General features: G+C 54.4%; 1 protein-coding gene across 15 annotated transcripts; it reads left to right on the top strand.

Moving 5' to 3' along the window:
* Window positions 1-1,981: 1,981 nt before the first annotated feature.
* On the top strand, window positions 1,982-13,860 carry LOC137213139 (tumor necrosis factor ligand superfamily member 12). Of its 15 annotated transcripts, none has more exons than XM_067717622.1 (12): window positions 1,982-2,262; window positions 2,420-2,470; window positions 3,050-3,122; window positions 3,792-3,845; window positions 3,930-3,965; window positions 11,191-11,420; window positions 11,629-11,673; window positions 11,777-11,846; window positions 12,000-12,047; window positions 12,191-12,309; window positions 12,521-12,659; window positions 12,923-13,860. In XM_067717622.1, the coding sequence occupies exons 1-12, from the start codon at window positions 2,104-2,106 to the stop codon at window positions 13,030-13,032; spliced, it is 1,134 nt and encodes a 377-aa protein (XP_067573723.1). In that variant the 5' UTR covers window positions 1,982-2,103; the 3' UTR covers window positions 13,033-13,860. The 15 variants fall into 15 exon arrangements, with proteins under 15 accessions (XP_067573723.1, XP_067573714.1, XP_067573720.1 ...); XM_067717613.1 differs by having other exon boundaries at window positions 1,991-2,262; window positions 2,423-2,470; XM_067717619.1 differs by having other exon boundaries at window positions 1,991-2,262; window positions 11,323-11,420.
* Window positions 13,861-14,042: the final 182 nt, after the last annotated feature.

The raw sequence follows: 14,042 nt of genomic DNA, 5'->3' as shown, positions 1-14,042 counted from the left end.
AGCCGCTCCGCGGCATGTGGGATCTTCCCAGTCCGGGGCACGAACCCGCGTCCCCTGCATCGGCAGGTGGACTCCCAACCACTGCGCCACCAGGGAAGCCCAGACTCTCCCCCTTTAAATGAGATTTCAGAGTCTCAATAAATGTCATGGCCTTACTCATCTCCCTGTGAAGTGTTGTCAGACTGTCAAGGGGTAAGCAATAAACCTGGCTTTATCTTGTCAATAAAGAGATATCTTTATCTTGTCAAAAAGGTATCACGAGGTTGCTCTCGTGATATCCGGGGAGCCAGCATTTGACAAAGTGCTGGGAGCACAGTAGTGACCGATGTCCTCATAGAGTTTACATTCTAGAGATAGACGATAAGCAGATAAACCAGGAAATATGTAATTTGTATTTTACAATGTAGTTGGGGAGATAGTAGCCAAACAGATCATTACAAATTACAAACAGATCATTACAAAATAACTAAGAAGGAAATAAAGAATAGAGAACGGGGGAAGTTGGGAACCTAATTTTAAAAAATGATCTAGAAAACTCTCTTTGAAGTGACTTGAGCCGGGGGTGAGGGTGGTTTGAGTGTTCCAGGTAAGGGGAATAACTGGTGTTGAGACCCTGAAGCAGGAAGGTGGTTCAGAAAGGTTCCATAACGGAAGAGAAACCAAGTCAGGAGGGCAGCGGGGAAGCGGGCATGACTGAGCAGAGGGGGAAGGCGGAAGGGTCTCCACATCCTTACCTTGTTCAGAACCACTGCTTTACCTTGTTGTTTAACTATGACTTTTGCAACAGAGTTTTTTTCTAATCCAGTACTTCTCTTTGCAAATATGCAGAGGTGAACACTGCATAGTTTAAATGAACTTTGGAGGGTCTTACTGTTTACAAAAGTGTTTTCGTGGCAAAAAGGGTCCAGCTTTTACGAAATTCAACTGAGTAAATTTGAAGGTCTAATTGGCTTTATTCAACATTCATGAATCGGGCAGCATCCCATTTAACAAGCAGAAAGGCCTCTGAGGAGTTGAACCAAAGGGGTCTTTTATAGGGACAAAGCATTTATTAGCAAAAGAAAAGAAAGGATTGTTTCAGGCTAGGTCCCCTTCCCTCAGGGGCCAGGAAGGGCAGGAGTCTTTTGGAAACTACCTCACTAGTGTGGATCAGGAAATTCCAGACTGATTGGTTGAAAACTCAACTCCTGGGAGAGGCTGTAACTGCAATTAGGTTAGGTATTACGTTTTGGTTTTGCTAACGTGGCTTTGCGCCACGTTAAATTTAAAGTTCTTGTAGCTCCACTTGAGCTCAGGTTAGCCCTATTATTTGTTTAAGTGGCTTCTGTGTTTCCAGAGAAGTGCATTTGGGGAACACACTTGGCGGGGTTGGGGGGCGATGTTTCTGGCACACAGGTCTAGAAGCTTGCTCTCCCCAGCTGCATAACCCCGGGGTTTAAATCAACTACCAACTGATTTGCTAAAAGAAGTGAAAACCCAACCCGCGCTAATGGATACCCTCAGGCTCTTTCCGTCACTTACAGGAAAGAATCGTCTTTCGGTGCAGCTGCTAAAATCCAAATGCGCCTTGGCCTCTAACCGTGTTGACTGAGGGATTGCCTAGTTACCTTGGTCTGGAGGCCTAAATTAGCAATCTCGCTTGGGCAGGACTAGACCTGCAGGAGCTGCAGTGGTGTCGCCCCGGCCACCCGTACACAGCCCGAGTGGAGTTTCTGCTTCTTTCAGCCCTCGCTGCTTCTCTCCCGCCGGCCGGCCGCGTGGAGGGCGCTCAGCCGCACACCCCATCTCGCCCGCTGCGCACTCACACAAACACTGCCCCGCTTTTCCACGCCCGGGCGGTGCGTGCCCCCGGCCGGGACTCGCTCTGTGGTCTGCACGCGGAGCGGCGCGCGTCCCGCTCCGTGCACTGCTCTCGGCCGGGCTCGGAGTTTAATCTCACACACAGTGTCCGGCTTCCTGTCCTCATCACACACACACCCCCTCCCGCCCCGTTTCCCTGGCCCCTCCCTCTCTCCAGCCCGATCCGCCCGCCGGCTCCCCCTCCCCCGATCCCTCGGGTCCCGGGATGGGGGGGCGGTGAGGCAGGCACAGCCCCCCGCCCCCATGGCCGCCCGTCGGAGCCAGAGGCGGAGGGGGCGCCGGGGGGAGCCGGGCACCGCCCTGCTGGCCCCGCTCGTGCTGGGCCTGGGCCTGGCGCTGGCCTGCCTTGGCCTCCTGCTGGCCGTGGTCAGCCTGGGGAGCTGGGCATCGCTGTCTGCCCAGGTGAGGCCCGCCTGCACACCCCTCCCTGGGCAGATCAGGAGCGGACTCTGCCGAGCAGCTGATGGGGCCGGGTGGGCCGAGGGCAGGGGGCCAGGAAGATGGGTGGAGGGTGAGATGTCAGGTGGAGAAGGACAGGGTGACGCTGCCTCCTTCCCAGCAGGAGCCTTCCCAGGGGGAGCTGGTGGCAGAGGAGGACCCCGACCCGCTGGTGAGTGGGGGTGGGTGCTGGCCTCGGGCTGCTGGGCATGGGAAGTGTGTGCCGGCTGAGGATGCAGGGTGTGCCCCGGTTGTGCCAGCCGTGTGCGGGGGTGTGCACCAGCCGCGCCGTGGGGCATGGGTACGTGAGAGAGAGGGTGACAACTGTGTGTGAGGGGTTTGTGCCGCGCTTGTGTCAGCCGAGTACGAAGCGTTTAGTGGCCGTGGTGGAAGTGGGAGTGTGTGGGAGTCTGCGTGGGAGAGGGATGCTGGCTGTGTGTGTGGTGCGTGTACCCACTGTGCATGCTGACTGGGTGTGGGCGTGTGTGCAATGTACCAATGGCTGGTTGGGCGGAGCAGAATAGGGGGATGTGGCTGGTTGTGGGAAGGGGGGCGAGGGCTGCGGCCTGACCCTGGAACTTGCCTCCTCGTGGCCCTGGCCACTCTTGGCTGGGAGGCTCGGTCCCTCCCTAAGACTTCTGTGCCTCTTGCTGGCTGGGGCCTCTCGTGACGGGCCCCCTGTCGGTCTCAGTTTATGCCTCTGGGAGTCCCTGGCAAGATCCGGGTTTAGCCCTGCCCTTAACGTCCCTAGGACCTGAATCCCCAGACAGAGGAGCGCCAGGATGCCTTGCCTTTCCTGAAACTGGTTCGGCCTCGCAGGAGCGGTGAGCAGCCCTTTATCCCAACCTCAGGAATAATAATAGCAGCTGGTCTGTGGTGGCTTCTGGACTCATTATTGCTTTTGTTCATCATAACAGCCCCGTGAAGCAGGCAGAGCAAAACCCATTATCCTCATTTACGGATAGAGAAACTGAGGCACTGAGAGTAAAGGGGGGGTTCAGAGTCATGGAAACTCGAACCTAGAATTCTGACCCTCCCTCTGAAGCTCCTTCCATGGCATAGACCTGCTTCTCGCTTCAGACCCTACCCCAGATATGAAGGCGGGATGGCCAGGAATTAGGAGAACCCCTGGGGTCCTGATGAAGATGAGGTGGGGGAGTCAGAGGCCTGAAGCCCAAGAAGCAAAGAGACTTATGACTGGGGTGACCGTGTGACCACGTATCCAGGTTTGCAGGGGGCTGTCCTGGCTTACACCTGTTGGCTCAGGGCGATGATTAATAACACCCCTATTGCTCTCAGAAGCATCCCAGTTTGGATAATAAATTATCAGCGGCTCTACCTATGGAGGAAGATAAGGCCTGAGGTTCTGAGGCCAGGAGTCTGGATGAGAATTAGGATGCCAGGGTTTTGAGGGGGATGGGGCTGAGAGAGCAGCTCCTGGCCCCTCTAGACGTGGGGACTGCTTTGCCCATCTGTCTTTCTTTGATTCTCAGCACCTAAAGGCCGGAAACCACGGGCGCGCAGAGCGATTGCAGCCCACTATGAAGGTGGGTGACCGTGAGCCATGCCCAGGGAGAAGGGGTGGCAGAGGGGCAGGGCAGGGCTCACCAACCCTTTCCTGTGTCTTACAGTTCACCCACAACCGGGACAGGACGGAGCGCAGGCGGGTGAGACCCCATCCCCACCTCTGAGCTCTTCCCTGACCTCCATAGCACTGGCCTTCTAGACAAGGGCCCCCCCAAAACCTTGACTTCCCACCCTCATCCCCGCCTTCAGCCTCAGAACCCCAGAAGCCAGTTCAGGAAAGTGCTTAGGGCTCGCTTCTCTCAGCTCCCGAACCTGAACTTTCTCCGTGACTCAGACATAGGACCCTGGGGGAGGCCCCTTCCCCTCCCAGAGCACAGGCAGATTCCCCCCACCACACCACCAGCCCAGCTTCTCCTTTAGCCCTCGCTTGTCTCCAAGAAGCATCTTTGATTTTTTTTTTCCTCTTCTTTCCCCTCCATATACCAAGAGTCTTCTTGCTCTGATCATTTTTCTCCAAATGTTTCCAGTCTCTGCTCTTCTTTTCCATCCCTACCCCACTCCCCACCTCAGCGCCATGACCTCGGAACCTCAAACTCATTCTCCAGTCCCTTCCCCATTCTAGACTTTCCCCGCCCCTACTCTGTCCCACCTGTGTTGCTAAGCTAAGCCCCCCTGAAGCCCGCCTTCCATTATTCTGTTGCTTTTCTGCTTGGATTGCAGCCTCTCCCTGGTCTGGTCTCAACCTATTTTCCTGACACACCCTTATGCCTTCTCCACATTCGTTGGGCTGACACCCCCTCCCCATCAGCGTGCCTCGTCTGGACTTTGCACATCCTGTTCTCTCACCTGGAATGCTCTTCCATGTGAGAGGTCAGGAGGCAAGACATGAGAGTGGCTTAGTCTAGGGGTCTAGCAGCAGAGATGGAGAGAAGTAGATGGATTCAGCGTGTGGCTTGAAGATCGGGTTTGCTGTGGGGATGAGAAGGATAAGGGAGGGGGGGAATCAGAAATGACTTCTAGGTTTTTAACTTGGGCATCTTTGAGAATAATGTTGCCATTTATTAAAATGGGGGTTAACCAGGGAGGAAATAGGTTGCGAGGTGTGTAAATTAATAATTGAATTTGAGATCTAATAATAACTAAGTGGATATATAATAATAAACAAGTGAGTTTCACAAATAGGTCACTGCACACGGTAGAGTACACATCCTGGGCAGGATGTGTAGGGTCAGGAGTCCTCACCAGATGGGGGTATTTAAAGCTATAGGTCTGGATGAGACACCTAGGGGAAAGATGGGCTCCACAAGTGAAGCCCTGAGGCTCTTGGACCTTTACAAGTGGAGCAGAGGAGGAGAACCCAGCAGAGACTGAGAAGCAGCCAGAGAGAGGGGAAGAAACCCAGGGAGGATGGTGTCCTGGAGTCTCGGGGGGGACACGGTTTTAAGAAGGAGGATGTGGCTGTCTGTGTTGAATGCAGATGACCAGTCACATGAGATGAGAACAGACAAATGACCGCTGGGTTTGGTAACATTAAAAGTCAACTGGTGACCTTGTCAAGGGCGGTGTCAGTGGTGTGGTCAGGATGGAAGCCAGCATGGATTAGGTTAAGAGAAAATGGGAACTAGGAATCGGAGACAGTGACAACCCTTTCCAGAAGTTTCTCTGTGACAGGAGCAGAGAAATGGGCCAGGAGGTAGAGGAGGATGTGAATCAAGGAAAAGTTTGGTCTTTTTAGTGGTAAACAATACTGCGTGAGTCTTAGCTAATACTTATTCAGTGTTTAATCTCATCTAATCCTTGAAACAGTCCTGAAAGGAAGATAATCCAATCATCTCCATTTTACAGATAGAGGTGATGTAACTTGTCCGGGTCATGATGATACTAAGAGGTGGAGCCAGGATTTGAACCCAGCTAGTGTGTGCTTGTGTTCCAGACACTGTGTGAGAGGCAACTGCTGGTGCATGGGTGGGGGAACCTGCAGGGCAACATCAAGAATGTGGGAGGGGGTGGGTTCCAGAAGAAAGAGAGGGACACATCATCCCATCACCATAAGAGGCTCCATGGCAAACATGAGAACAGGTTGGTTTGTGGTTTCGGTGGCAGGACGTGGGGGAGCCCTTAGCTGATGACTTCTAGGTCCTCTGGAGAACGAGGGAGACAGCGGCAAGAGAAATGATGCTAAAGCAAGCATAGTGGGGGAAAGAAGGACAACTGCCATGCAGTAAGGAATGAGTTGTGATTGTGAAACTGAGTGACACCACGGTCCCAGACACACCGTGCCCTTAGCCACAACCAGCTCGAACTGGTTCCCTAGCCAGGAATGCCCTCTCTCCTCTCGCCCTACTCTTCCTGCCCCAGGCCGACCTTCCTTTTTTCTGTATGGACCATTTATTTCAGCGGTTACCCAGACATTCATTCATTCGTTGACTCAACACACACGCCCTGAGATCCCACTGTTTGTAAGGACCCGGCTAGGTGCCCACAGTGAATAATACCCAGACCTCTTTACAAGGAATTGCTGTCCAGGAGAAGAGACAAGCATATAAATTTGTAAATTACAATGTGATACAACAACAATAATAAAGAAAGTAGCCAGAGGCGCGTGGCGGCACAGAGGAGACCACTTTACAATGGGGTAAGGGACTCCTTCCCCAGGAAGGTGTGGGCCTAGAAGTGTGAGTGTGAGATGGACAGGGGGGGCAGGGGCCACTTGTGCAAAAGCCCCGAGTCTGCCAAGAGTATGACGAGGCTGGGGGACCGGGGCAGCGCCTTGTGGCTGACGAGACAGAACTAGAAGAGCAACATGGGGTGAGGCCAGAGAAGAATATGGAGCCAGGTCACAAATGGAATCTGGAAGTTATCCTGAGGTCAAAACAAGAGAGGCAGGCTCGCATCTGCATTTTAGAAACGTCACTCTGTGGCTCTGTGTCGCTAGCCAGTAAACTGGACCAGGCAAGACTGGAAACAGGGAGTCCAAAGAGGAAGCAGGCTGGGAAGAGTCCCAGTGAGAAGTGGCAGGGGCCAGACCAGGGAGGGAGACAGAGCCGTTTAGGTGGCAGAATTGCTAGAAACTGGTGATCAGTGAATGAAACTGGTAAAGGAGAGAGTGGCTTGGGTGCCTGGTAAGAGGTAGAACCAGGAACCCAATGTGGGATGCAGACAGTCAAGCACATTTGGGACAGGGGAGGACCAGGCTCAGTTTTTGGGGTTTTTTTGTTTGTTTTTTTTGTTTTTCAGGCTCAGTTTTGATGTAGGTGAGTGTGAGGTGCCAGGGGCTATTCTGATGGCAGGCAGGTAGCAGTGTCAGGAGGGGCAGGAAAGGGCAGGGCTGGAGGCTCAGGTTGGAGACTGCAAAATAAACGCCAAGGGAACCCCTAGGTGGGGATGAAAATGCCCAGCGAGCATTATGTTCTCCTTGAGAAAGCAGCAAGGACAGCGCACCGGGGCAGGCAGAGGGTGGGGCTGCTGGGGAAGGAAGCTGGCCGGGCTACTGAGATGAAGCCAGTGAAGCCCTGGAGAGTGGCCCATGGACCCAAACAAGAGAGAGCTGTTGCCACGGCCGCCTCCTTGCCTCTATCTTCTCACCAGTGTGTGTTTGGTGCCCACTCAAGGCAGGCCCAGCCCCAGGGGCTGGGGTGCAGTAACAAGACCAATACCTCTGTCCCCTGGGGGAGTCAGACCCCAAACTATCACAGAAGGAAATAAAATGATTTCCCTCCTTGGTGACTGCTGTGAGAGAAACGGGGTGAGTGGAGGAGAGATATCGGAGACGAGCTATTTCAGGCTGGGAGGACTGGGGAGGTCTCTCAGAGGGATCAGTCTGACAGAAGGGGCCAGGCAGGGGAGGAATCCTGTGGGGAGGGAAGAGCAGTAAAAGCCCTGTGGAAACAATGAGCTTGGTGCGCTGCAGGAACAGAACATGGGCCGGAGTGGCTAGAGTCTTGTGACTTGGAGGAATGTGTGAGATTAGATGGGAGAGGTAAACAGAGGCAGCCCATAGAGGACCTGGGAAGCCACTTGAGACCCTGCTCTGTCATTTGATTATTTATCTTCTTTACAATTTGCAATTACCCTCATTCTAGACTTTTTTTTTTTTTTGGTAACAGCTTTATTGAGATATAATTCACATTCTATATAATTCCCCTGTTTAAAGTGTACAATTAAGTTTTTAGTATATTCACAGAGTTGTGAGATTGTCACTACGGTAATTTTAGAGAGTTTTCATTACCTCAAAAAGAAACCCTGTACCCTTTACCCGCCACCCCATATTTCCGTGATCCCCCGAGCCCTAAGCAACCACTAATCTACTTTCTGTCTCTATATATTTGCTTACTTGGACATTTCATAGAAATCATATAATACGTGATCCTTTGTGACTGGCTTCTTTCACTTAGCATAATGTTTTCAAGCTTCCTCCATATTGTAGTATGTATTAGTATTCCATTTCTTTTTTTTTTTCTTTCCCCCTTGGCCCCAGCGCGTGGCTTGTGGGATCTTAGTTCCCCAGCCAAGGATCGAACCCGCAACCCCTGAAGTGGAAGTGCAGAGTCTTAACCACTGGACCGCCAGGGAAGTCCCATTATTGCATTTCATTTTATGGCTGAATCATATCTCATTGTATGGACTTAACACAATTTTCCTTATCCATTCATCAATGGATGGACATTTGGGTACCATTTTATTATTTTTAATTTTTTTTCTTTTTTCCCCTCTTTTTAGCTTTTTTTCCCATATTTTCCTTTTCTCTTATTTTTAATTTTAATAATCTAAGTAATGTATGATTCAAGTAATGCATCGATACATTCTCCAAGTAGAAGAGCAAACAATACAGACACAAACTATAAAAGCCCCCATGCTTCTTCAATCCTCCTCTTCTCCCCAGAAGTGGCTGGTGACAACTTGCCCTGTTTGGTTCTGGTCATATACGTTGGGTTTCTTCACCGAACTTCCTATTACACTCCCACCTCCCTAGGCCCTGGCGCCTCCCTTGCCCTGGGCACTCTAGATATCTTCTGGGTAAGGTAGGCCCAAATGTTTATAAACTCAGTGGCTGGGAAGTATGAGAAAGTTCTATAAAGGGATTTCCCCCTGTCTCTGAACATCCACATTCAGGTGTGGACGGGACGGTGAGTGGCTGGGAAGAGGCCAAAATCAACAGCTCCAACCCACTGCGCTATGACCACCAGAGCGGGCAATTTATGGTCACCCGGGCTGGGCTGTACTACCTGTACTGTCAGGTAAGCCCCACCTGGCTCCACGGGTAGAGCAGGAACTGAGGGAGAAGGGCTGGGCTTAAGGGGTGGGGGCAAGTTAAAGGTGGGGGAGGAGGAGCTTGGGGTCTGGGCTGGACAGGAGCCCAGGGCAAGCAGAGGCCTGGACTCCGCCCCCCCCCCCCCAGGTGCACTTTGATGAGGGGAAGGCTGTCTACCTGAAGCTGGACCTGCTGGTGGATGACACGCTGGCCCTGCGCTGCCTGGAGGAGTTCTCGGCCACAGCGGCCAGTTCCCTCGGGCCCCAGCTCCGTCTCTGCCAGGTGTCCGGGCTGTTGCCCCTGCGGCCAGGGTCCTCCCTGCGGATCCGCACCCTCCCCTGGGCCCATCTCAAGGCTGCCCCCTTCCTCACCTACTTTGGACTCTTCCAAGTTCACTGAGGGGGCCCTGGTCTCCCGATGGTTTGCCAAGGCCGCTGGCTCCCCACGGCAGCTCTCTGAGCACCCCAGTCCCCTCTGCCCACCCTGAGCGGCTCCTCCCCCAGAACTGCCTCTCCCTCTGTAGGCTGCCAGGGCACACTCAAGAGACGGCCATGCCACAGAAATAGTCCCCTCGTCTCTGACAGCTCCCCGCACCTCCAGCTCTACACCTCACTAGCTCCCAAACCCCCATTTATCTCCTGACTCCGCTCCCTGGCCGCAGCCCCCAAGGACACTGTGTTTACTGTACTCTGGGTGATGATGGGTCCTGAATACCCCTCTTCAGGCACTAAGAGGGGCTGGATGCCAGAGAGACTGGGACTAGGCCAGGAGTTCCCGAATGTGAGGGGTAAGAGACCAAGACATAATTCCTCCCCTGATAATTCCCTGTGGATTTTAAAAACAGATATTATTTTTATTATTATTGTGACAAAATGTTGATAAGTGGATATTAAAGAGAATAAGTCATGGTCGCTCTCTTTATTGGGCCTTAGGGGACATCCTCGGGGTAGCTGAGGGCCATGCGAAGGGGGTCTGGGAATTGGGGAGTGGGGGGCAGGACGCCCGGAATTCCAGGGCAATGTCCAGGCTTGGGAGTGGGGACCTACATGCCTCTAACGCCGAAGCATGAGCAGAGAGTCGAAAGGCAAACTGCCAGGAAAAAAAATCAATCCTCTGCCCAAGGTCCAGCAGAAGCGGCCTCATTTACCTATAGGAGGCGGGCTTCCTCCTGCGGGGAATCCCTGGGCTGGGAGGAACAGCAGCCCTTCCTCCTGGCAGCTTCGGAGACTTCAGCAGGTGCTGGCACAGCCCTGGCTGGGACGCGGGGTGGGAGCAGGCCCAGCATGGGGGCTCAGGGGCAGGAAGCGGGACGCCAGGGCCCGGGAACACGGACACCTGCGTCCTCGGGGCCAGGGAGGAATCCTACAGTGGCAGGGGCTTGGGCTGTCTCTTTCTCTCTTTGTCCAGAGCCTTATGTAAGAGCTTTTCTTGGGAAACAGGAAGTCCTGCCTGCCAAGTTCAGCACACAGGGAGTAGTGCAGGCCTTATTCCAACACACCCGGCCTGGCCTTAACCCCAGAACTCAGCCAGTTTCTTGCTTCCGCGACCCTGGTTCTCCTCCCCACTGACGCCCTCCCCTTCTTTCCCACCTTTGGTCTCTCTCAGCAAACTGCCCCAGAGATCTCGCCTGTGCCCGGGCCAGAGGGTCTTCCACTCTCACCCCTCGACCCTCAATGCTGCCCAGCTCGTCCCTCCATCCCGGCTTCTGGCACCATGCCCCATAGCCAGCCAACCTTCCCTCCCCCACTTCTGGGGCCGCCCTGGGGTTCCTGTGCTCTGGCCGCTCCTCCTGGGTGTCACTGGCAGCCCTGTCCTTCTTAGAGAGACTGACAACAAATTCTCCTGAGGCTGGAGGAGGGTGAGGGGTCTCAGGACAACACTGGCCCCGCAGCGGGGTGCCAGGAGCACCAACAGTGCCCCGAGCTTGCTTTCTGCCTCCCTCCTTTTTATTCTCAAGTTCCTTTTTATTTCTCCCTTGCGTAACGCCCTTCTTCCCTTCTGCACCACTGCCTGCACGCCGACCCTCCCCGTCACCTCCTTGCTACCCCACTCCTGAGGCTACAGCTGTTGGCAGGGTCCCCAGCTCATGCCGACCTCATCTCCTTCTTTACTAGCCCCCAAAGGGCCCCCGGGAGACATGGGGGGCCCAGTCCGAGAGCCGGCACTCTCAGTTGCCCTCTGGTTGAGTTGGGGGGCGGCTCTGGGGGCTGTGGCTTGTGCCATGGTTCTGCTGACCCAACAAACAGAGCTGCAGACCTTAAGGAGAGAGGTGAGCCGGCTGCAGAGGACCGGAGGGCCCTCCGAGAAGGGGGAAGGGTATCTGTGGCTGAGCCCCCGGGAGCAGGTGAGTGAGGGGAGAAGGGTGTCTGGGGGAGAAGGGTGTCTGGGAGAGAAGGATGGGTGGCAGGGTGGTCTCCAGGCCTCTTGGTTCCAGCCGCCTGGTCTGCAAAGTTTTCAGTGGGTGCAAGAGAGGGTCCCAGGTTTGGAGGTCAAGGGAGCAACCATTTCAGGAAAGGAAATTGTTAAAGATTAATGCTTCTCGTACCTAACAGATCCTGGAGGACAGCCAGCACCAAGACTCAGGTTGCTGGGGAAAGGTGCAGGAGATGTGAGGCATTCCCGGGGCGGGGGAGGCCTGGGGGAAAGGCTTTCTGGGACCCTTGCATCTCAGCCTAACCCTGACCCTCTTTCCATGAGCAGAGCTCTGATGGCGTGGAAGCCCTGGAGAATGGGGAGAGATCCCGGAGAAGGAGAGCAGTAAAACAGAAGAGTGAGGCCCCCGGGGTGCAGCAGGGGTGGGAGGTGATCAAGCAGCACCGGGATTTGGAGACTGAGACCCTGAGCCAGGGGTGAGGGTGGAGGGCTGACAACAGGGCAACGGGGGTAGGCGGGCGCTGCTGAGATTTCCTCCTTCTCTCCCCAGAGAAGCGCTCAGTCCTTCATCTTGTTCCCGTTAACATCACCTCCAAGGGTGAGCACTATTTTCAATAATGGCTTTTGAGGAGAGGCGAAATCTAGGAACTGTGGGGCTGGCACCTGGGCCCAAGAGAAGCTTAGAGCAGAAAGTGTCTGAGTGTGCACAGAAACCCTGACTGCCACACTCCTTGCCTCCAGAGGACTCGGATGTGACAGAGGTGATGTGGCAACCGGCTCTCTGGCGTGGGAGAGGCCTGGAGGCCCAAGGATATGTCATTCGAGTCTGGGATGCTGGAATCTATCTGCTGTACAGCCAGGTAACCCCAAACACCCCCTGAGCCTCCCCTGAGGGCCTGGAGGCCTGTTCTCCCAAAGCCTTACGCCCCAGCACGGAGGGTTCCCAACCCCTATGGATACCCAACTTAGAGAGCACTTCTTCATTCCTCAGCTCCCTTGTCAGGGCTCCTGAGGCCGCCCAGACCTGAGCCACACTATCCCGTTTTCTTCATCTCCTCCCTTCCCTGCCAGGTCTTGTTTCATGATGTGACTTTCACCATGGGTCAGGTGGTATCCCGGGAGGGCCAGGGAAGGCAGGAGACTCTATTCCGATGTATACGAAGCATGCCCTCCAACCCCGACTGGGCCTACAATAGCTGTTACAGCGCAGGTGAGAGCCTGAGAGGTGGGTGAGCAGTTGAGGGTGGATGCGAGGAGAGCAGGGGATCTCTGACCTGGGGGCACTGGTGGGGGGGGCTACAGCAGGGGGTTGGAAGAAGCGTGGGTGTAGAGGCAGAGCTGAGGAGTGAAGGACAGAACACCTTGGTCCTTACAGGAGGCAGAAACAAGGTTGAGCTGGAGAAGGGAGGGTGAAACATCAGAGGATCTTTATGGCCGTGCTTCACTGAGCATCTCTTTTCTCCCTTTTCTCAGGTGTCTTCCATTTACACCAGGGGGATACCCTGAGTGTCATAATCCCCCGGGCAAGGGCGAAACTTAGCCTCTCTCCACATGGAACCTTCCTGGGGCTTGTGAAACTGTGATTGTGTTGTAAAAGGTGGTTCTGAGCTTGGAAGACCAGGGTGGGTTCATTTTGGAGACAGCCAAGAGCTGACTAGACAAAAGACAGGGAACAGTCAGGAACAGAGGCCTCTTCTGGGTTTGACTGGAATCCCAGGTTTGACAGCTCATGACTCTCCCTTTCTCCCTTCTCCCCCCCACCCCCACCCCCACCCCCAGGACTTTGAATTCATGGATATTAAAGAGGTAGTAGAATATCCTGCTCTTAGTCTCCATCCAGCCCCAAATTCTTGAGGGAGTTGGGCGGGGGTGGGAAATGCCCGGCATTGTCTAGACTTGCTCTGGGTCCCACTGGAATGCTTCCAGAACAGCACCACCATCTAGCGGCAATCTGAGACAATGATCCTGCCTGTTGGCAGATGGCCACGACTCCTTCCGCCACTCAGGAAAACTCCTGGTTCTTTACCCCACACCTCTCTCTAGGTATCCTCTGCCTCTCCACTCCACAAGAAGCCTCATCTTCACTCTCCTCTCTCCATCTATTGGGGCCCAGTTTCCATCACTGACTCCAGAGGTGTAATTATTATGCGCCCGTCTGCAGAAGGTGCCCAACGACGACGGTGCCCTTGCAGCCACATCATTACTCTTCGGGTGCCAACTTTTGCCTTTCACGCTCTCCACTGCCCTGGCGCCGGCAGGCCACTCTAAGCCTCTCTGGACTGGGAGGAGAGACGGGGAGCCTCGGATAAATCGTACGCCCTACTCCTGATCCTGTATCACTCCTCTGATCTCTCCTTTCTGCGCAAGCCCTGCCTAAAGTTAAAAAATAAAAGAGAATAAATGGAACCTCGGATCCATTTCCCATGCTGCTGTGCCTCAGCTCCGTCCCCGTACCAGGATCTCCCGGCCCTCCCGGCCCTCCCCCGAAGCGCCTCACTGGACCGAGACGTCTCACTGAACCGAGGCGTCAGGGTCCTCAGCTCAAGCCCGGCGGTGCGTGGAACGCAAGGCTACGCAGCGCGGGGGCGAAGGG

This window comes from Pseudorca crassidens, chromosome 19 (assembly GCF_039906515.1).
Source record: "Pseudorca crassidens isolate mPseCra1 chromosome 19, mPseCra1.hap1, whole genome shotgun sequence".
In the NCBI taxonomy this organism is placed as follows: domain Eukaryota; kingdom Metazoa; phylum Chordata; class Mammalia; order Artiodactyla; family Delphinidae; genus Pseudorca; species Pseudorca crassidens.
Note: the sequence above shows the minus strand (reverse complement) of the source record. Positions and strands in the feature narration are given on the sequence as shown.

What these genes read in the sequence shown, in the direction of transcription:
- LOC137213139 (XM_067717622.1), top strand. Translation starts at nt 2,104, where the DNA reads ATGGCCGCCCGTCGGAGCCAGAGGCGGAGGGGGCGCCGGGGGGAGCCG. An exon ending in GGGCATCGCTGTCTGCCCAG is followed by an intron (nt 2,263 to 2,419) that starts GTGAGGCCCGCC and finishes CCTCCTTCCCAG; the next exon opens with CAGGAGCCTTCCCAGGGGGA. An exon ending in CGTTAACATCACCTCCAAGG is followed by an intron (nt 12,048 to 12,190) that starts GTGAGCACTATT and finishes CCTTGCCTCCAG; the next exon opens with AGGACTCGGATGTGACAGAG.